Genomic DNA, 23,262 nt, shown 5'->3' with positions numbered 1-23,262 from the left:
CTTCTCTCAGAGCACTCACAAAGTGTAACACTTGACCAGTGAGTTTATATTCTACATGTGTCATGGGAGCAAAAAACATAATTTGTTGTTTTCTGGAAGCATTTTACTTTTATCAAAAATTCAAAACTATAGCCAACAAAGCAAAATAGTGTCATTCTTTCAGTTCATTTGCACACCTTAGAAAAGCAAATAAGTAAAATTACTGTGCAGTGCGCTGGTTTGTATTGTAGTGAAAAACTTTGGTACTGTAGTATAAATATGTGTGTACTGTAGTATACAACTTTAAACTTGAATATTCAAAAAGGAATGAAAATATTAGTTTTTTTTAACCCTCCCTACATGTTGTATAATCCAAAACTGTACTTTGTGGGCTGTCAACCAAATACAAAGCTTTCTGTTTTATTTAAATGTTATATAGTTGTGTTTAAATCTGAAGAAGAAACAAGGCTTCTGTGTGACTGTATCGACAATGCAGTGTTGGAGTGAATGCTGTGTTATTTCAGAATCTAGGTCAAAAAAGACAACAAGGAAACTGTTTTCCAAACCTCTAATGTCTTGCTGCTGGGCCTGCAAGCTTGCCATACTCAAGGCACCCAAGTTGATTCTAGCAGAGAACAAATTTAACAATTGCTGCTTTTCAGCTTTGGGACAGCTGATGTGAATTGTTACTGCCACTTTTATTTTTTTCTTCAGTATGGGAACTGGCCATTTTGGTTTTCTGCTTATCACACTGCACTTATGGAAAACATGAATACTATCCCAAAGCGGAACATAATAGGAATTTAATAGTGCCTTGCAGGGGTGGTGCTTAGGGGGGTACTGGGGGGCGGCAGCACCTGGCCCCAGGGCTCTAGGGGCCGGGGTGTTGCTGTCGTAAAAAGGGCCGTGGTTGAGCGAGGGGAAGGTCAAACTGAATAGTATGATGCAAGGGCATAGGTTTGGTCTCAACTTTGGTAGGGACGATATTACCGTAATGCGCATAATGCAAACAATGATTCAAATAAGGGACAACTAGCTTGACTTTGTTGTTCCTTGTAGAGGCTGACCTGACTGCAGTAGTTTTGATGGTTAGCAAGTTTAATGTTATGCTAACTGTTGCAGGTCGGACTTTCAGTAGCAAAATTAGTGTTTCCCCCACCTCCACAACATTGACATCTTTTTACACGACTTACAGTGGCTGCTGCTAGCCGGAAAAAAAAACAAAAAAACTTAATATCCCACCTCTCCAAAGGGTGTGGTATGTTGTCGACATGAATCTGTCGGGGTTGTGTTAGTGGCGGGACGGGTGCCTTCAAGTCATCAACCACCCAAACGTTCGTTTGAGGGGGAAAAAATGGACCGGCACATTCAGCAAGTGAAAAGGGATAAATGTAAGTCTGAACACACTGTATTGGCCCGAACATAAGACTGTGTTTTTTTGCATTTAAATAAGACTGAAAAAGTGGGAATCATGTTATATTCGGGGTCTAGACATTATACCCATTCACGACGCTAGATGATGCCAGATATCAATGAAGCGAATGCTGAAATTGAGGAGTAATGTTCTGTCATGATAGATCTCAGCGACTCTCAAGTTTAACCAGTTTGCATTATTTTATTGCAATGTTTTTCCTTTTTCAGTTTTGTTTCAAGACTACAGTTACAGTTAGACCTCACTTTGATGGTTAATGCAGTTATTGCAATTTTGTTGTTTTATCACAATAGACTAATTTACATTTCAAAAACCAAAAGCCATTCATTTATGTGATTGCACTTTAATTTACATATTTAAATGTTCAGAGGCAAAATAACATGCTTTTTCTCTCAAATATATTGTTATAATCGTTTGTTTCAGACGTACTGTAATTATTTTCTGTATAAAAATTAATTTGGTGTTCAAAAAGTCTTTTTTCAAACTTGAGTCTTGAAAAAGAGTGGGTCGTCTTATAATCAGGCCCGTCTTATATTTGGGCCAATGCGGTAATGAAAATAATTCACTTTATAAACATAGGGTCTATTCTATCCTTACAACATATGGTAAGACAATCTAAATTACCTATATATTGGAACTCTTTATATAATGAAATAAGGTTGCGTAAAAGTTGGTGGGGACAATTTGAGCATCCTGAAAAGTTGCTAATGTTATGTCCCTACTGTCCTTATACAAACCTACGCCCTTTGTATGATGATACAAGGAGCTGTAATATAGTGTTTAAGTGTTAAATTATAACCCCCCTTCCGTAGGCCCTGTTTGCGGGCATAAATGGGGTGTGGTTGGGCGAGTGGAGGGTCAAACAGAAAGGTAAGATGATGCTCGAAGCTATAATATAGTGTTTAATTGTTTAAATATCTCTAATACACACTCAACCCTTGCTTGACTGGCTGTTGCCTGCAGAAAAACTTCCTCAAGCAATGCTTCCGTCCCCATTGGACGACCGTCTTGAAGGGCTTGAGAATAATCATCCCCTAGGATTATGACCCACCAGACATTCACCTCGCAGGTCCGTTTATTCTAATTGCACCCGGCCCCTATTCACATCTGTTCCCCCACTGGTGCCTTGTGAATGTATCTAATATTGAATGAAAACTACAGTAGTTAGCCCTGTGAGGCAAAACTGAAATAGTGTAAATTACCAAGGATAGCCAGCTGAGCCAACTATACTGATTTTGAAAACCAAGGGCAGATTAGATTGACAGAACATAGAAGCTGAAGTCTGTTTGGACCAAACCTTTAACACAGGGGTGCCCAAGTCCGGTCCTCGAGAGCCCCTATCAAGCTTGATTTCTATGTCTCCCTCCTACAACACACCTGAATCAAATAATCACGATCGTTATCAGTCTCCTGCAGAGCTTGCTGATGAGCTGCTTTAACATCTATTGGTTTACTTTAACAACAGCTAAAAGTAAGGGAATGTATTAGGCAATGGGCGGCACGGTGGCAGAGTGGTTAGCATGTCTGCCTCACAGTTCTGAGATCAAGGGTTCAATCTCCGGCTCTGGCCTTCCTGTGTGGAGTTTGCATGTTCTCTCCGTGGGTTTTCTCTGGGTACTCCCACATCCCCAAAACATCCATGGTAGGATGATTGAACACTCTAAATTGTCACTAGGTATGAGTGTGTGCACGAAAGGTTGTTCCTCTTCTTGTGCCCTGCAATTGGCTGGCAACTGATTCAAGTCGTACCCCGCCTACTGCCCATAGTTATCTGGGATTGGCTCCAGCACCCCCACGACCCTCGTGAGGATAAGCAGCTCGGAAAATGAATGAATTAATGTATTGGACAATAATTCATGGAGTGCATATTATGTATGTACACTATATTGAAAATATAGATCATTCATTCATTCATTCATTCATTTTCCATGCCGCTTATTCCTCACGAGCAGGGGCGGACTGGGACTAAAAAGCAGCCCTGGACTTTGACTCAGCCCAGGCCACAAGAATCGCAGTACACAGACCCTCTAGCGGGGTTCGGGGGCATGCCCCCCCCCGGGAGAATTTTTAAAATATTTTATTGCCAAATGCATCAATTTCGTTCACTTTGAGGGAAAAATGAAGAAAATGTGTCTAGACCAGAGGTGTCCAAACTTTTGCAAAAGGGACCAGATTTGGTGTGGTAAAAATGTGGGGGGCCGACCTTGGCTAACGTCCTTTACGTAGAACAATATATTTAGGTACATTTTAGCAAGCCATTCTGTGTCACTTTGCTTTATTATTTTTTTTTAAATTAATAATTACAACAATATCCCAACTAGCCTTTGCAGCGTTCTCTTTCGGCTCTCGAGCTCTTGCGAAATGCTGTAAAATTGAACTAGCTTCAAGTTGCATAAATTTCTCGCTACGTATCGTCCCTGTAATCTTGTCGTACATATCAGCGTGTCTTGTTTGCTAATATCGCCTCACATTGAATTTTTTAAAAACACAGACTGTCTCTTTGCAAATGAGGCAGACACAGTTGTTGCGTACTTTAGTGAAGAACAATTTCCACCTATCCTTGAGGCGTCGGCCGTCGCATTCAACTTTTTTTTTTTTTTTGTGGATTGTCGACATCTTAGAATATTGGGAGTAAAGGGTCACACGGGGTAATGTTGCTTAGAGTGCTGCCGCCTTTTAGTGGGTAAATGAGGAGCAGCATTTAGTGTGTAAGCTGGTAGCAGTACTGCTGACCAATTTATTAAGTTTGTGTGCGGGCCAGACGTTATTGATTTTTTTGACAGAAGCTGGGGACCGGATGAAATTTGACCACGGGCCGCATTTGCCCCCTGGGCCGGACTTTGGACATGTCTGGTCTAGACTGTGACTATCTGACTTGGGGCGCTCAAAGTACTGCAAGGATGAACTGGAGTTGGATTCATCTTCTGCCCTAGCTCTATAATCAACCTGAATAAACAAATAAAAGAATTTATTTTTTAAAGCAAGTTTTATGTATCCATTTGATTATAATAACACCTATCCCCTGTGTCTATAAAATGACTTTATTGTTTATGCCAGGGTTCACTAAATCCGGACCTCGGAGCCACTTTTCCTGTCGTGTTTTCCATGTCTCCCTCCGCCAACACACCTGAATCAAATAATCAGGATCTTTATCAGGCTTCTGGAGAGGTTGCTGATGACATGATCATTTGATTCAGGTGTGTTAGGGGAGAGAGACGTAGAAAACACGACAGGATAGGTAGCATCAAGGTCCAGATTTGGTGAACCCTGGTTTATGCCATAATTAATCTTGCCACACAAATACATTTCAATGAAAATACAATAAACATTTCAAGACAAATCCTGTATACATAACCTTCATTGGAAAGTACTAACCAGAAAACAAAACGATACATAAATGATTAAATATATATATATCAATTTAACTACCTAAACTTTAAAGTAAAACCATTCATTTTATTAATATTGCTGCTGCGTGTGCAGACGTTGTTTTACAGCTAAAATGTTTGCCAATTGCCAATATACCTAGCAAGTAACTCTCTTCATTCCATCTCAACCCGGTGGCAACTAGAAAGTCCGCCAAAGCTCTTAGCGCTCTATCCTGCCCCTTAGTGGGCCACAACAAGTATTTCAACCAGGCGCATTGCTGCCACCTGTCGGATTGGATGCGAACTGTAGATAAAAACTGATGTATGTATGACGGCCACCGGACTGCGGTCAAGCCACCCTCCACTCGTTAAAACGAAGTCAAGCTAGCCGCCCCTCATTTGGATCATTGTGTGCATTACGGTAATGCAACGCGCTGGCTTCCTAATGGTGCAACTTGCTGTATTCATAATGGAACGCGGTGGCTGCCCATTTCCGCTGTCATTTCGCCTGATTTCAAAAATTGATTAAAAAAAATCTGGCTGATATCCCGGGACGGTTCCACTTCTGAGGTATACTAGATTACCCCAAGACTCGAACAAAAGTACTCTGATAAAATTCTGATGTATCATTTCAAAATAAAAGTACTTTGAAAATTGCTTATTTTTGCTGTCATTTCGCCTGATTTCAAAAATTAATTAAAAAAAATCTGGCTGATATCCCGAGACGGTTCCACTTCTGAGGTACACTACACTACCCCAAGACTCGAACTAAAGTACTCTGATAAAATTCTGATGTATCATTTCAAAATAAAAGTACTTTGAAAATGGCCAATTTTTGCTGTCATTTCGCCTGATTTCAAAAATTAATTAAAAAAAATCTGGCCAATATCCCGAGACGGTTCCACTTCTGAGCTACACTACCCTACCCCAAGACTCGGACTAAAGTACTCTGATAAAATTCTGATGTATCATTTTAAAATAAAAGTACTTTGAAAATTGCACATTTTTGCTGTCAATTTGCCTGATTTCAAAAATTGATTTAAAAAAATCTGCCTGATATCCCGAGACGGTTCCACTTCTGAGGTATACTAGACTACCCCAAGACTCGAACAAAAGTACTCTGATAAAATTCTGATGTATCATTTCAAAATAAAAGTACTTTGAAAATTGCTTATTTTGGCTGTCATTTCGCCTGATTTCAAAAATTAATTTAAAAAAATCTGGCTGATATCCCGAGACGGTTCCACTTCAGAGGTATACTAGACTACCCCAAGACTCGAACTAAAGTACTCTGATAAAATTCTGATGTATCATTTCAAAATAAAAGTACTTTGAAAATTGCCCATTTTTGCTGTCATTTCGCCTGATTTCAAAAATTAATAAAAAAAAAATCTGCCTGATATCCCGAGACGGTTCCACTTCTGAGGTATACTAGCCTACCCCAAGACTCGAACTAAAGTACTCTGATAAAATTCTGATGTATCATTTCAAAATAAAAGTACTTTGAAAAATGCCCATTTTTGCTGTCATTTCGCCTGATTTTAAAAATTGATTAAAAAAAATCTGCCTGATATCCCGAGACGGTTCCACTTCTGAGGTATACTAGACTACCCCAAGACTCGAACTAAAGTACTCTGATAAAATTCTGATGTATCATTTCAAAATAAAAGTAATTTGAAAATTGCTTATTTTGGCTGTCATTTCGCCTGATTTCAAAAATTAATTAAAAAAAATCTGGCTGATATCCCGAGACGGTTCCACTTCAGAGGTATACTTGACTACCCCAAGACTCGAACTAAAGTACTCTGATAAAATTCTGATGTATCATTTCAAAATAAAAGTACTTTGAAAAATGCCCATTTTTGCTGTCATTTCGCCTGATTTTAAAAATTGATTAAAAAAAATCTGCCTGATATCCCGAGACGGTTCCACTTCTGAGGTATACTAGACTACCCCAAGACTCGAACTAAAGTACTCTGATAAAATTCTGATGTATCATTTCAAAATAAAAGTAATTTGAAAATTGCTTATTTTGGCTGTCATTTCGCCTGATTTAAAAAATTAATTTAAAAAAATCTGGCTGATATCCCGAGACGGTTCCACTTCAGAGGTATACTTGACTACCCCAAGACTCGAACTAAAGTACTCTGATAAAATTCTGATGTATCATTTCAAAATAAAAGTACTTTGAAAATTGTCAATTTTGCTGTCATTTCGCCTGATTTCAAAAATTGATTTAAAAAAATCTGGTTGATATCCCGAGACGGTTCCACTTCAGAGGTATACTTGACTACCCCAAGACTCGAACTAAAGTACTCTGATAAAATTCTGATGTATAATTTCAAAATAAAAGTAATTTGAATATTGCTTATTTTGGCTGTCATTTCGCCTGATTTAAAAAATTAATTAAAAAAAATCTGGCTGATATCCCGAGACGGTTCCACTTCAGAGGTATACTTGACTACCCCAAGACTCGAACTAAAGTACTCTGATAAAATTCTGATGTATCATTTCAAAATAAAAGTACTTTGAAAATTGTCAATTTTTGCTGTCATTTCGCCTGATTTCAAAAATTAATTTAAAAAAATCTGGCTGATATCCCGAGACGGTTCCACTTCTGAGGTACACTACACTACCCCAAGACTCGAACTAAAGTACTCTGATAAAATTCTGATGTATCATTTTAAAATAAAAGTACTTTGAAAACTGCACATTTTTGCTGTCAATTTGCCTGATTTCAAAAATTGATTTAAAAAAATCTGCCTGATATCCCGAGACGGTTGCACTTCTGAGGTATACTAGATTACCCCAAGACTCGAACAAAAGTACTCTGATAAAATTCTGATGTATCATTTCAAAATAAAAGTACTTTGAAAATTGCTTATTTTTGCTGTCATTTCGCCTGATTTCAAAAATTAATTAAAAAAAATCTGGCTGATATCCCGAGACGGTTCCACTTCTGAGGTATACTAGCCTACCCCAAGACTCGAACTAAAGTACTCTGATAAAATTCTGATGTATCATTTCAAAATAAAAGTACTTTGAAAAATGCCCATTTTTGCTGTCATTTCGCCTGATTTTAAAAATTGATTAAAAAAAATCTGCCTGATATCCCGAGACGGTTCCACTTCTGAGGTATACTAGACTACCCCAAGACTCGAACTAAAGTACTCTGATAAAATTCTGATGTATCATTTCAAAATAAAAGTAATTTGAAAATTGCTTATTTTGGCTGTCATTTCGCCTGATTTAAAAAATTAATTAAAAAAAATCTGGCTGATATCCCGAGACGGTTCCACTTCAGAGGTATACTTGACTACCCCAAGACTCGAACTAAAGTACTCTGATAAAATTCTGATGTATCATTTCAAAATAAAAGTACTTTGAAAAATGCCCATTTTTGCTGTCATTTCGCCTGATTTTAAAAATTGATTAAAAAAAATCTGCCTGATATCCCGAGACGGTTCCACTTCTGAGGTATACTAGACTACCCCAAGACTCGAACTAAAGTACTCTGATAAAATTCTGATGTATCATTTCAAAATAAAAGTAATTTGAAAATTGCTTATTTTGGCTGTCATTTCGCCTGATTTAAAAAATTAATTTAAAAAAATCTGGCTGATATCCCGAGACGGTTCCACTTCAGAGGTATACTTGACTACCCCAAGACTCGAACTAAAGTACTCTGATAAAATTCTGATGTATCATTTCAAAATAAAAGTACTTTGAAAATTGTCAATTTTGCTGTCATTTCGCCTGATTTCAAAAATTGATTTAAAAAAATCTGGTTGATATCCCGAGACGGTTCCACTTCAGAGGTATACTTGACTACCCCAAGACTCGAACTAAAGTACTCTGATAAAATTCTGATGTATAATTTCAAAATAAAAGTAATTTGAATATTGCTTATTTTGGCTGTCATTTCGCCTGATTTCAAAAATTAATTAAAAAAAATCTGGCTGATATCCCGAGACGGTTCCACTTCAGAGGTATACTTGACTACCCCAAGACTCGAACTAAAGTACTCTGATAAAATTCTGATGTATCATTTCAAAATAAAAGTACTTTGAAAATTGTCAATTTTTGCTGTCATTTCGCCTGATTTCAAAAATTAATTTAAAAAAATCTGGCTGATATCCCGAGACGGTTCCACTTCTGAGGTACACTACACTACCCCAAGACTCGAACTAAAGTACTCTGATAAAATTCTGATGTATCATTTTAAAATAAAAGTACTTTGAAAACTGCACATTTTTGCTGTCAATTTGCCTGATTTCAAAAATTGATTTAAAAAAATCTGCCTGATATCCCGAGACGGTTGCACTTCTGAGGTATACTAGATTACCCCAAGACTCGAACAAAAGTACTCTGATAAAATTCTGATGTATCCTTTCAAAATAAAAGTACTTTGAAAATTGCTTATTTTTGCTGTCATTTCGCCTGATTTCAAAAATTAATTAAAAAAAATCTGGCTGATATCCCGAGACGGTTCCACTTCTGAGGTACACTACACTACCCCAAGACTCGAACTAAAGTACTCTGATAAAATTCTGATGTATCATTTTAAAATAAAAGTACTTTGAAAACTGCACATTTTTGCTGTCAATTTGCCTGATTTCAAAAATTGATTTAAAAAAATCTGCCTGATATCCCGAGACGGTTCCACTTCTGAGGTATACTAGATTACCCCAAGACTCGAACAAAAGTACTCTGATAAAATTCTGATGTATCATTTCAAAATAAAAGTACTTTGAAAATTGCTTATTTTTGCTGTCATTTCGCCTGATTTCAAAAATTAATTTAAAAAAATCTGGCTGATATCCCGAGACGGTTCCACTTCTGAGGTATACTAGACTACCCCAAGACTCGAACTAAAGTACTCTGATAAAATTCTGATGTATCATTTCAAAATAAAAGTAATTTGAAAATTGCTTATTTTGGCTGTCATTTCGCCTGATTTAAAAAATTAATTTAAAAAAATCTGGCTGATATCCCGAGACGGTTCCACTTCAGAGGTATACTTGACTACCCCAAGACTCGAACTAAAGTACTCTGATAAAATTCTGATGTATCATTTCAAAATAAAAGTACTTTGAAAATTGTCAATTTTGCTGTCATTTCGCCTGATTTCAAAAATTGATTTAAAAAAATCTGGTTGATATCCCGAGACGGTTCCACTTCAGAGGTATACTTGACTACCCCAAGACTCGAACTAAAGTACTCTGATAAAATTCTGATGTATAATTTCAAAATAAAAGTAATTTGAATATTGCTTATTTTGGCTGTCATTTCGCCTGATTTCAAAAATTAATAAAAAAAAATCTGGCTGATATCCCGAGACGGTTCCACTTCAGAGGTATACTTGACTACCCCAAGACTCGAACTAAAGTACTCTGATAAAATTCTGATGTATCATTTCAAAATAAAAGTACTTTGAAAATTGTCAATTTTTGCTGTCATTTCGCCTGATTTCAAAAATTAATTTAAAAAAATCTGGCTGATATCCCGAGACGGTTCCACTTCTGAGGTACACTACACTACCCCAAGACTCGAACTAAAGTACTCTGATAAAATTCTGATGTATCATTTTAAAATAAAAGTACTTTGAAAACTGCACATTTTTGCTGTCAATTTGCCTGATTTCAAAAATTGATTTAAAAAAATCTGCCTGATATCCCGAGACGGTTGCACTTCTGAGGTATACTAGATTACCCCAAGACTCGAACAAAAGTACTCTGATAAAATTCTGATGTATCATTTCAAAATCATATCTGCCTCATAGTTCTGAGAACAAGGTTCAAGTCATGGCTCCAGCCTTGCTGTATGACACTTCTAAAACACAGGATTGGTGAAAAGGTGTCTTCTTGTCCAGTAGGAGTGAAATCCTCCACCCACTGCGGTCCTTTGTGGAATTAGTTTGGTGACCGCTGATCTAAAGTCAGTGCGCCGCCAGCGGTGGCCACGGCCACCCCTATAAATTGGTTGGCCACCCCACTGGCCACCCCGCTTGCCAGTATATCGTTGAATTGTTGTAGCATCAGTTATGCATTTCATCCCAAATGAATGCATTTATTTTGTTTTGTTAAATGTAGGGCTGTCATATTTATCGTGTTAATGGGCGGTAATTAATTTAATTAATCACGTGAAAATATTTATCGCAATTAACGCATTTGCGGTAGGACTCATTCAAGCATTGCCGCAAACCCCCTACAATGGCGCCGTTTTACTTATATACAGAGAAAAGAGGCAGTGTCAAGTGAGTGGAGTAGATACAAGCATTCATTGGGGCCGTGCGTTTAATTGCCAAAAGCTTAGTCATCTCTCCCACAGCAACTATAAATATTGTGGGAAGCAACGTGGGGAAGAATGACAGGAGTTGATCTTTTTCTTACGCAGAGAAGATATAGCATTTGCAGGCACCACACACAGTCATGGTTGCACCACTTCCCATCATGCATTTGGGCAGGACAGTTAAGTCGCTACAGTAACATTTACTGAAAGCTCAACAAATACACTAGATGGCAATATTTAGTCACAATATACAAACTCACATTTATCCTTTAAGAATTACAAGTCTTTCTACCTGTGGATCCCTTTCACAGAAATAATGTTCATAATGTTAATGCCATCTGGTGGATTTATTGTTATAATAAAAAAATACAGTACTTATGTACAGTATGTTGAATGTATATACAGTGGGAAGAACAAGTATTTGATACACTGCCAATGGGTTTTCCCCATTGACTGTGTATTAAATACTTGTTCTCCCCACTGTAGCCGTCTTGTCTTATCTTTCCATTTCAACAATAGTAATAAAAAAATAAATAGGAGTAATAAAAATTTTCAACAGAAAAATATGGCATATTTTAGAGGTGGTTTGAATTGCGATTAATTATTTTTTAAGCTGTGATTAACTCAATTAAAATTTTTAATCGTTTGACAGCCCTAGTTAAATGTACACCTTATGCCTAATATATACATAACACAATAAAACAGAATTGTTGTGGAACTTAAAATGTTGACTGGCCAGTTATGGACAATGCACATTAAATCATTAGTAGCATCAAATATTACACAATACACCAAAGTATATCAGTAGCCGTGTCCTTAAGTCTTTCTGATAGTTTTCTCCTGACCTTTGTACTGCAATAATATAATGAAAACCTGAAATTATGGCTTTTAGTTTTGGCCACCCCAAGATTTTAAGTTTCCCCATCTGGCCACCCCTATCAAAAATTTCTGGAGGCGCCACTGTCTAAAGTCCCTTTTGAAAAGCGAGGACACTATAATTTGCATACTTTGTATGTTATCCGAGTGTGTGTATCACACATAACATAAAAATACATGATATTCCAGTGGTGAATGATATGTTCTGATTTTTAATTTAAAAGCCTCAAATATAAAAGACAGCAATTTATGCATATATCCTTGTCTAAAGTTCCCACCCAACATAACATGACACCCAATGATGTTTTTATTTTGACTGCTCTTTGATCCAGGGGGATGGCTTCAATAAGTGGTACCATTAACAGCGCCTAGGAACGAATGAACAGGAGTTGAAAATTGCCAAAAGGAAACAATTATTATGCATTATATGTTGTGCATAAGCATGCTTTTTATGTGTCATTGATACATATATATATATATATATATATATATATATATATATATATATATATATATATATATATATATATATATATATATATATATATATATATATATATATATATATATATATATATATGTATATATATATATGTGTATATGTATATATATATATGTGTATATGTATATATATATGTGTATATATATATGTATATGTATATATGTATATATATTCATTGGATCTATCAAAGAACAGTCAAAATAAAAACATCATTGGGTGTCATGTTATGTTGGGTGGGAAGTTTAGACAAGGATGAATTCATAAATTGCTGTCTTTTATATGTGACACTTTTAAATTAAAATTCAAAACATCATTTACAACTAGGGGTGAAAGTGGGCCAGAACGGTCATGAACACAGTTCCGGTATAAGATTCAGGGCCAGAACGCAGTTCTGGTATTAAATTCAGGGCTGGAATGCTGTTCTGGTACACTCTGCTTTGATTCCGAAAATATGACGGCAACTGTCAAAACGCTATGTAAAAAAAAAAAAAAAAAAATGCTAAGCTGCCACACATGCCAAGAAGAAAACAATCTACCAACATCAGATTTACATACACAAGTGTTAACAACAAGCATAATAAAGTGCTTGTGTAGCGTAATCCGTTTCCACCAATATTTATAATTTATTTTATTCCGCGGACGGCATGGAGGTTTCCCCAGCTCCTGTAGTTATCAGAGTCTGACGATGATGAGTCATGTCAATGTGAAAATGCACGCAGCAAAGCAAAACGGCTGTACTCATTTATCCGTTCAATTGGCTGACATACTGACATGTTATCAGCAGAGGTAGTTAGCTCTGATTGGTACAAATGTGCATGTTTTCTGGAACAGCAATTAAAAAATTAAAAAAAAAAAAAGTCGTTGAATTGATGCGACAAAAAAAGGGCAATGCAACATAAAATGGATCAAATCTTTAAGAGCAACGAAAGAGTTGAGGAGGCTTATTTATCATATTTAGTTTTATTTGCTCTGATGGGGAGGTACAGAACATCTTAGCTGTCAATGTGCCCTTTGGACTTATATTTGTTCTTTTATTTTAGGCTACTGATTCATTTATTCATTCATTCATTTCATTATGATTTAAAAAAGTCAATGTTCAAACTATATTTCATTTCACTCTGCATAATATAAGTCATTTGTACTTATTTTTCTGAATGTATGTTACTTATATCTTTATTATCATTTAAAAATAAGTATTTGTTTACATTGACTTCAATTTTAATGTTTCCTATGTTCTTTACTAGTTAAAATTGAGATTTGGCATTTAGTATGTGAGGAAATAACGGAAAATAAAAATTAGAAGATGAAGGTTGGGGTTTTAGCTGTTTTTGTTAACTTTTATTTTGCATATCATTGAAAAAATACAATTTTGAATGAAAATCAGTTTTTGTATGTGTTATACAAATAACTGTGCTAAAACAGTTTTCTTTGCATTTCAGTAGTTTAAGAGGTTTGACCCCCCCCCCCCCCCCCCAAAAAAAAAAAAAAAAAAAATGAAAGAAAAAAATTAAATAAAATTTCTGGCTCCGTAGCGACCTTCACGTCGGGGAGTTCCAGCAAGAAATTCTAGCCACTTTCACCCTTGTTTACAACTGTAATATCATGTTTTTTTTTTTTTTTTTTTTTTTAATTCATTCATCCTCTTTGCTGGTTATCCTTACGAGGGCTGCCAGGGTGATGGAGCCTTTGTCAGTTCACCATTAACAGTAAGAAAGGTATACCCTGAACTTGTTACCAGCCGATTGCAGGGCACTATTAAACAAACATACGTACAATTTGGAGTGTTCAATTTGCCTTACATGTTTGTTTTTAGGATCGTGCAAGGAAACCGTAGAGGGCCATAAAAAACAACACACACACGGATAACATAGAAAGTATGCAAATTGTAATGTCCTCGCTTTTCAAAAGGGACTTTAGATCAGCGGTCACCAAACTAATTCCACAAAGGACCGCAGTGGGTGGAGGATTTCACTCCTACTGTACAAGGAGACACCTTTTCACCAATCCTGTATTTTAGAAGTGTCATACAGCAAGGCCGGAGCAATGACTTGAACCTTGTTCTCAGAACTATGAGGCAGATATGATTTTGAAATGATACATCAGAATTTTATCAGAGTACTTTAGTTCGAGTCTTGGGGTAGCCTAGTATACCTCAGAAGTGGAACCGTCTCGGGATATCAGGCAGATTTTTTTAAATTAATTTTTGAAATCAGGCGAAATGACAGCAAAAATTGACAATTTTCAAAGTACTTTTATTTTGAAATGATACATCAGAATTTTATCAGAGTACTTTAGTTCGAGTCTTGGGGTAGTCTAGTATACCTCTGAAGTGGAACCGTCTCGGGATATCAGCCAGATTTTTTTAAATCAATTTTTGAAATCAGGCGAAATGACAGCAAAAATTGACAATTTTCAAAGTACTTTTATTTTGAAATGATACATCAGAATTTTATCAGAGTACTTTAGTTCGAGTCTTGGGGTAGTCTAGTATACCTCAGAAGTGGAACCGTCTCGGGATATCAGGCAGATTTTTTTTAATCAAATTTTGAAATCAGGCGAAATGACAGCAAAAATGGGCATTTTTCAAAGTACTTTTATTTTGAAATGATTCATCAGAATTTTATCAGAGTACTTTAGTTCGAGTCTTGGGGTAGTCTAGTATACCTCAGAAGTGGAACCGTCTCGGGATATCAGGCAGATTTTTTTAAATTAATTTTTGAAATCAGGCGAAATGACAGCAAAAATTGACAATTTTCAAAGTACTTTTATTTTGAAATGATACATCAGAATTTTATCAGAGTACTTTAGTTCGAGTCTTGGGGTAGTCTAGTATACCTCTGAAGTGGAACCGTCTCGGGATATCAGCCAGATTTTTTTAAATCAATTTTTGAAATCAGGCGAAATGACAGCAAAAATTGACAATTTTCAAAGTACTTTTATTTTGAAATGATACATCAGAATTTTATCAGAGTACTTTAGTTCGAGTCTTGGGGTAGTCTAGTATACCTCAGAAGTGGAACCGTCTCGGGATATCAGGCAGATTTTTTTTAAATTAATTTTTGAAATCAGGCGAAATGACAGCAAAAATGGGCAATTTTCAAAGTACTTTTATTTTGAAATGATACATCAGAATTTTATCAGAGTACTTTTGTTCGAGTCTTGGGGTACTCTAGTATACCTCAGAAGTGGAACCGTCCCGGGATATCAGCCAGATTTTTTTTTAATCAATTTTTGAAATCTGGCAAAATGACAGCAAAAATGGGCAATTTCAAAGTACTTTTATTTTGAAATGATACATCAGAATTTTATCAGAGTACTTTAGTCCGAGTCATGGGGTAGTCTAGTATACCTCAGAAGTGGAACCGTCCCGGGATATCAGCCAGATTTTTTTAAATCAATTTTTGAAATCAGGCGAAATGACAGCGGAAATGGGCAGCCACCGCGTTCCATTATGAATACAGCAAGTTGCACCATTAGGAAGCCAGCGCGTTGCATTACCGTAATGCACACAATGATCCAAATGAGGGGCGGCTAGCTTGACTTCGTTTTAACGAGTGGAGGGTGGCTTGACCGCAGTGCCACACTGGCCGGCCGTCCAGAGCACCGGCCGTTCTGTGATCCTCCAGAAGCTACAGATTACCAGTCCGCCCCTGCTCACGAGGGTCGCGGAAAATATAGATCAGTGCTTCTGATTGTGTTCAGGCTAACAGGGAAAGGTGCTTTATACATAATACACATTTTGAGATTATAGATCTATTGTTTTGTTTTGTTCAATTTCCTAGATTGTTTGCCGTCGGTGGCCGGGATGGCAGCTCCTGTCTGAAATCAATGGAGTGCTTCGATCCTCACACCAACAAATGGAGCATGTGCGCCCCCATGGCCAAGAGGCGAGGGGGAGTAGGTGTGGCCACGTACAATAACTTCCTGTACGCTGTGGGGGGACATGACGCCCCGGCCTCCAACCACTGTTCCCGTCTCTCAGATTGTGTTGAAAGGTGGGAGAAACTATTTTCCTCTAGAGAACATACACAAAGATATGTTACACAAGCACACTTTGGATTGCCTCCAAGTGTGAACGAGGAATTCACTCATGGGTGGGGTGGACATTGACGGCTTTTTTTAGTGGAACAAAAGATAAATTGTTGCCAAAGACTGAGTTACTGAGGTCAAGGTCTTCATCAGTTGACTTATTTCAAGGTGTATAGCACCATCTGGTGGTCTCAACCGACAAGTGAATTTAAAGTACAGGTATTAATATTATTGTATACATGAGGGGTCAATCTGTTAAAGTAGTGTGTTATTGGTTGTAAGATTTAATTTAAATAATCAAACTATGCTTTAACATCAGTTTAGGTGGACCTATGTATGGTTGTCACTTATTTCTAATTTTGAATGGTACAAGAGCAATTGGTTTAATTTGTTAGTTTCTTAGTAATTCATTGGGCTTGCAAAAATATGATATAAATTTATGAATGTGCACATTTTTGTCCTTTGTTACATTTGAGGTTATACTGTATTTTAAATGCTTCTTATGACGGCATTGTACGATTATCATAATGACACCTTTCATGAATATGGATGAATGCTCATAACATATGCCATTAAGCCTCATTCACTAAGTTATGTCACTTTTGATGCAAAGTTTACATTGTTTCAAATGCCTTCGGTTTGGGGTTAGGCTTTGGGGTAAGGGCACCATTAGCATTTATTCATGTTCAGGACAGGTCACATGGTATGATAACCAGGTGTTATTTCATGATGATGTTAATCTTATGATACTTTCATCAGACATATTCAAATTAAGTGTTACCACTTTTAAAAAAAGTAATGAATTTGCACTTTTGAAATCCATTAATCATCTTGATCATTAATTATAAGCCATGAAATGCTTGAGTGCTCTGCAAAGATTGGGAAAGTAATTAATAGCTGAGGTTTTCCATAATAACTTTTTATGGATCGAATGTTTGCAGTTTGACCCACTTTAACTAATTTATAAAATATACACATGTGACGGCATTCTAAAGTGATCAAACAAAGAAGTATACATAATTTTACAATACAAGCAGAGTGCATTGTTTTAATTAATAGCTTACTAATATTGCACCTGTAATCTGAAACCTAATTCATATTTGGCACACATTAAATCAAACTTGCTACTTGGTATGACTTTAAACCAGATAAATCCAAACATCAATAGTATTTTGTATATCAAAGATTTTCAAAGAATTTCTCCACATGCTACAGTTATTGCCCAGTTAGGTAATACAAAGGCCTCACTGATTAAAGGAAAGCAGTATAGGACATATATTAAACCAATCAACCAATCAATCTTTCCCAGAAGATTTAGTTATTTCAGTGCACACCGGAACATTTGTATAAGAAAATTAATTGACAATCTAATATCTTGAAAAAGTATGTAGGTGATTTCCTGTAGTTAGCATGTAGAATTTTCAGTTCCGAGCATGAAAATTGTGTTGTTTAAAAGGCTATCCGTGCACTTAAGCTAAATGTTACCATCGGAATAACAATTAATATATTAGATGAGTAATTCTCATAACAATTTACACCGAGTACCACCTCAAAATACACTTGGCTGTACAAGCACAGCCAACATTAATATACAGTAGTGTCGTAGAACTTAATATTTCACCTCTCCTTGCAAATTATTTAAAAATAAACACCTTAACTTATTTCAGGTATGACCCCAAGACGGACACATGGACCACTGTGTCCTCACTCAGCATTCCTCGGGACGCCGTAGGTGTTTGCCTGCTCGGTGACAGGCTATATGCTGTGGGTGGATATGATGGGCAATCCTACCTTAACAGTGTTGAGTCATATGATGCCCAAAACAATGAATGGACTCAGGTAACTGCATTTAACTTTACATATCCATATTGCAGACATAATCATTGTCCCAACAAGCTCAGCAAGAACAATTTAACATTCACAAATATAAGTAGAATGACAGAGAATTTCAAATACCCCACCCACCTTCTTGTTTGTTTGTTTTTAATTTTAGCCAATGTTTTTCTAATCCTTTTCCCATCGCCGTCAAAGCAAAATGGGACAACTTGGAATCCTCATATGAGATGCTTCATGTTAACCTATTTTTCATTTTGCAGGAGGTCCCTCTAAACATTGGCAGGGCAGGTGCCTGTGTGGTGGTGGTGAAACTGCCTTGAGCGCTTTTTGTCCCATGCTTGCATGATATAAACAAATGAAGACGAGCATACCACCGAAACAACAAAGACAACTCCTCTGAGAGACACTTGTTTTTATCCTTTCAGCTTTCCAGATTTTTGAGAGAGAAAAAACATGACCAGGCCTCTCCCTCACTATTGGCGCACATGTGGGCCCACTGGGGAGGACCCACTCCCAAATTGGAATGTGCGTTCTTGACATTCTCCACCGATCAACACTTTTCATACACTTGGCCAAGCTGTAGCAAATCAGCGCCAAGAAATTGATGTATTGCTTTGTTTCTCTGTTTCTACAAAAAAGCTGTGTGTAAGACTCTACATTTTATCACATTATCTAACGACAGATTTATTCACAAACATTTTCCTATGGTTTCTGTTTCAAACTGTATATTTTAGGGCTACTTTTTTCCCTTTTGAAGCCACCAAACTTACGTGTCACTGTGAACAATAACAATACAAAATGCTTTTTTTTGGCTGCAAATGTCAAGTTGTTGTTTCTTAGTCAAGCCTGTAGCGTTACAGAACACCAAAGTTATTTGCTTGTTGTTAGAAGTCTTTTGGATTTAATGAAGGTTTACAGAATTGTGAATTATGCAATACATATCATATTGATATTTCACATTGCTACACATGTGTTCTTAGTCAATTTTAAAGCTATGTTATCTGATTATTGCTTATTTTGCAATTCTTTCATGCGTGCAGAGTGAATGCACTATGTCTTATATAAACTTTACTGTGTGTTCTGTACATGCCATCTTGGGTCAAGTAGATGTTTAGCAGCTATTATACAAGTTTATGACCCAATATCTACGACCAATTGCCAAAAAAGCCCGTAAAAAAGTATTTTGTATGCATGTGTGGGGGTGTGCAGGTGTGTGTATACATATAAAGGTGCGTGTGTGTGTGTGCGTGTTTGAGAATTTTTATTATCAAATGCTTTCTAGAGCGAATCTCACTTTCTATGTTTTTAAACATTATTTTGTACAGCATGTTAGCATATAAATTTAATCATTTAAGTTGACTGCATGCTCAAATTCATGTTTTGAAATTTTGAGGAAATAAACATTTTTACCTGAACGGCCTCAGAAGCTATTATGCCAGTGTTGTTTGTTCTGTTCTTTGTACAGCAATTTATAAACCAAGCATGTGAGTGTCTCATCAACAGATGGAGGACCAGCTCCTCCTGCTTATCTCCTTTCCCCCCGCTCATTATTTACCCTCCAAATTGTTTTCAAAGCTCCTCTACAAACAACATCCTCAAGATTGGTGGATATTGATTTTGCATACAAAATACTTTCTTAAGTGTCAACAAAGAATATGTAAATGTTTGACACAAGAAATTGTCAGTACTATCAAATACATCAGCTATTGTCACAAACAGGACTAAAACATTGTCGCCGGCCATAACTCAACTGGTGTGTATATTATTTTTCTTTTCTATTTATCCAATGCCAAAATGAATTAAGGGCTAATGTTGATTAATACATCACAGCATATTACAGTATAACAATCCCCGCCTCAACATGCCAATATGCCCTCTAGGGGATGTGAGACAGATAGCAATATCAGTCCAATCTAATTGGACACTAATTGTGTGTCACGATGACATCTTTGCTCTGGAAAATACTCATCACTGAGGCTGAGGAATAGTAATTGCTGAAACATCCCAAATGAATTGGATTCTCATCACTATTTGAGTTAGAATTATCAATACAAGAAATTTTACATTCTGTGTATTCTTACCACCAGAATGCCTTAGAATATATACTGTTCAAGGATGCAGGATACGTTAAAGGATTTGTGTGTGTGCCCCACCACTCAAGTCTAAAATTTGAAATCAAAAGTGTTAGGACTGATGACCCAGAATGTACCTGATTATATATCATTATTACATCCACCAGAGAGATTCTGAGAAACAGCTCATTTGTTCTATTTGCAACAATCCAATTAAACCCTAGATTCAAATCATATTTGTGAAATGAATCACGTGGAAACTCCTGAAGCTTATTTAAATGTTGGCTAAGAGTTTACTATTGTGCACGGACAGACAGATTGATGCTTGGAATTGCTGAGATATACAGAACGACAGTAGCACAGAGTTGTAAACGCCAAATCTGGCGCAAAGTAGATAGCGTTTATGCATTGAGATTTGCTTAAAACTTGTATGCTGACTTAGGACCATCTGTGAATCACAGATGCAATGATGCTACACCAGATCTCAATACATAAATTATGGTACAGTATGTGCATTCTGGACTCTCTGTGGTGCAGATCAACCGACTTTAGCAAAGATTTAGCATTTTAGCCAAGGATGAAAATATTAGTAGCCTACCCGGCAATGTTTCCTCTAAGCTGCACGTGTGCGCAATCGCGCACTGCTTGCACACACTCAGCACGCAAGAAAATCTGAAGCGCAGAAAAATAAAATTCAACAGAAACGTATTGTAGCGCCAGTAGGACTACTGTCTGTTAGCGCCGCAGTGATATGTCAGCACGACACTCCAATTGGTGCGTTCGCTACGGCAACGCGCTGCTCCTATAGGTGCGTTCGATACGGCAACACAATGCTCCCATTGTTGCGTTCGATACAGCAATGCAACGCTCCCATTGGTGCTTTCGATACGGTAACCCAACGCTCCCATTGGTTCTTTCGATACTCCAACTCGACGCTCCCATTGGTGGAAAAAAGTGAGTTTGACTCCTCTGCTGATTTACTTAGGCAACATTCAGTATTAATAAATATCTAATTTTAGAACTAATCTAGTTAATCAGACCAACAAAATTGTTTTCTGTACCATTTTGCAACGTAACTCAATGAGTGACAGGTGTCTACAAAAATGCTTTCAAATAATGTTTTGAACAATGTCTATTCTTAATTGATTTTGAGAAGTAATAACAAAAACAACAAGAGTAGGGGAAAACAAATAACAATAATAACAGTGGGGTTGATTATAACAAAAAATAATAAATACATACATACATACATACATATTCTTGAACTAAGAACGATTCTGACCTTTCAAAGCTTTTTACAGATTAAATGCCGATCGATCGGGTCCGATCACGTAATTTTCAAAGTTTCGGAATCGGCAAAAAAATTATGGACATGCCTTTGTTTAATATATATATATATTTTTTTTAATTAAATCGTTTTCTAATTGTATTTAACGTTACAGGCATAATATGTTACACTCATCCAGAGTTTTTAGTTTTGGCTTAAGGTAGGGTTATCAAATTTATCCTAAAAATGTATTACGTTAAAATATTTAACGCAATTAATGCATGCGCTGCATGACCCACTCACGCATTGTCGCGCTCACTCTGTAATGGCGCCGTTTCACCTATATAGAGAGCTAAAAGGCAGGTAGAGTGGATTTTGGCAGCCTATGGAGTCTCTTTTTAATTGGTCAAAGCCTTACAATCCCTCTCCCTACGATTAGAAATATCGTGGGAAGCAATGTGGGAAAACAAGGTGGTAATTGATCTTTTTCTTAACACCCTATGTTATTTCCCAACGCAGAGAAGATATATCAATTGGTAGCACTACGCACAGTCATGGTTGCACTTCCCATCATGCATTTGGGCATGGCTACAGTATCATTTACTGAAAGCTCAACAAAAACAATAGATGGCAATATTTATTCACAATATACAAAGTCACATTTGTCCTTTAAGAATTACAAGTCTTTCTATCCGTGGATCCCTCTCACAGAAAGAATGTTAATAATGTAAATGCCATCTTGAGGATTTATTTCACTAATAAACAAATACAGTACTTATGTACTGTATGTTGACTGTATATAGTTTTATTCATTTTTTCTTAATGCATTGCCAAAATGTATATGATCGGGAAAAATTATCAGGAATGATTGGAATTGAATCGGGAGCAAAAAAAAAGCAATCGGATCGGGAAATATCGGGATCGGCAGATACTCAAACTAAAACGATCGGGATCGGATCAGGAGCAAAAAAATATGATCGGAACAACCCTATTAAATATACTAATTTATTGCTTGAAATATGTCTTTTAAGCTAATTTTCCGCTAGCTATTTTTCTTATTTCAAGAAAGCTGAGTAAAAATTTTCTTGAAGCACTGGCACTTATTTTTTTTAGATTTATACTGAAAACGAGGAAATTTTAAGGAGTTGTGTTTTTGCTGTGTAGCTGCTCAGACACAGAGAATGGGAATCTTGAGTGTCCTTATTGTCTGTACAGTTTTAATGTGGTAGTGATATAGTGTGATACATCGTGGGTGTTCATTATGTTTTATTTATTAGCTCACCAATGCCACAACTTGTCCATACCCAGGCCAATGCAGGACTCTCCTATGGTTAAAGTAGGACTCTCACAGATAACATAGTACACATGTCATGAACAACAAGATCTTGGTCTTTTTCATTTTAAGTGGGCCAAATCAATTATACTGTATTAAAAGTAAACTAATGAAAATTACTGCTGTGATTTCATTCTTTTGATAAGCCATGTAACTTGCTATGATCCAAGGTTTTGAATAGGCGTGATGCTGGTGTTTGGCCTCCGTGTACACATCTGATGTTGCTCACCGTGGTCCACAGTGTGCTCAGAGACACATGAAAAATTAGAGGGAACAT

General features: G+C 36.6%; 1 protein-coding gene across 2 annotated transcripts in view; it reads left to right on the top strand.

Moving 5' to 3' along the window:
* Positions 1-19,732, top strand: part of klhl4 (kelch-like family member 4) — a 69,539-nt gene extending 49,807 nt beyond the window's left edge. For both annotated transcript variants that reach the window (XM_057850755.1, XM_057850754.1), the window contains exons 9-11: positions 16,231-16,443; positions 18,145-18,316; positions 18,574-19,732. In XM_057850755.1, coding sequence (XP_057706738.1) covers positions 16,231-16,443; positions 18,145-18,316; positions 18,574-18,633 — 445 coding nt within the window. In that variant the 3' untranslated portion in view covers positions 18,634-19,732. The remainder of the gene's footprint in view (positions 1-16,230; positions 16,444-18,144; positions 18,317-18,573) is intronic.
* Positions 19,733-23,262: the final 3,530 nt, after the last annotated feature.

The sequence above is a fragment of the Corythoichthys intestinalis genome, chromosome 11 (genome assembly GCF_030265065.1).
Source record: "Corythoichthys intestinalis isolate RoL2023-P3 chromosome 11, ASM3026506v1, whole genome shotgun sequence".
Classification (NCBI taxonomy): Eukaryota; Metazoa; Chordata; class Actinopteri; order Syngnathiformes; family Syngnathidae; genus Corythoichthys; species Corythoichthys intestinalis.
This window is presented reverse-complemented; position numbering and strand designations above follow the sequence as displayed.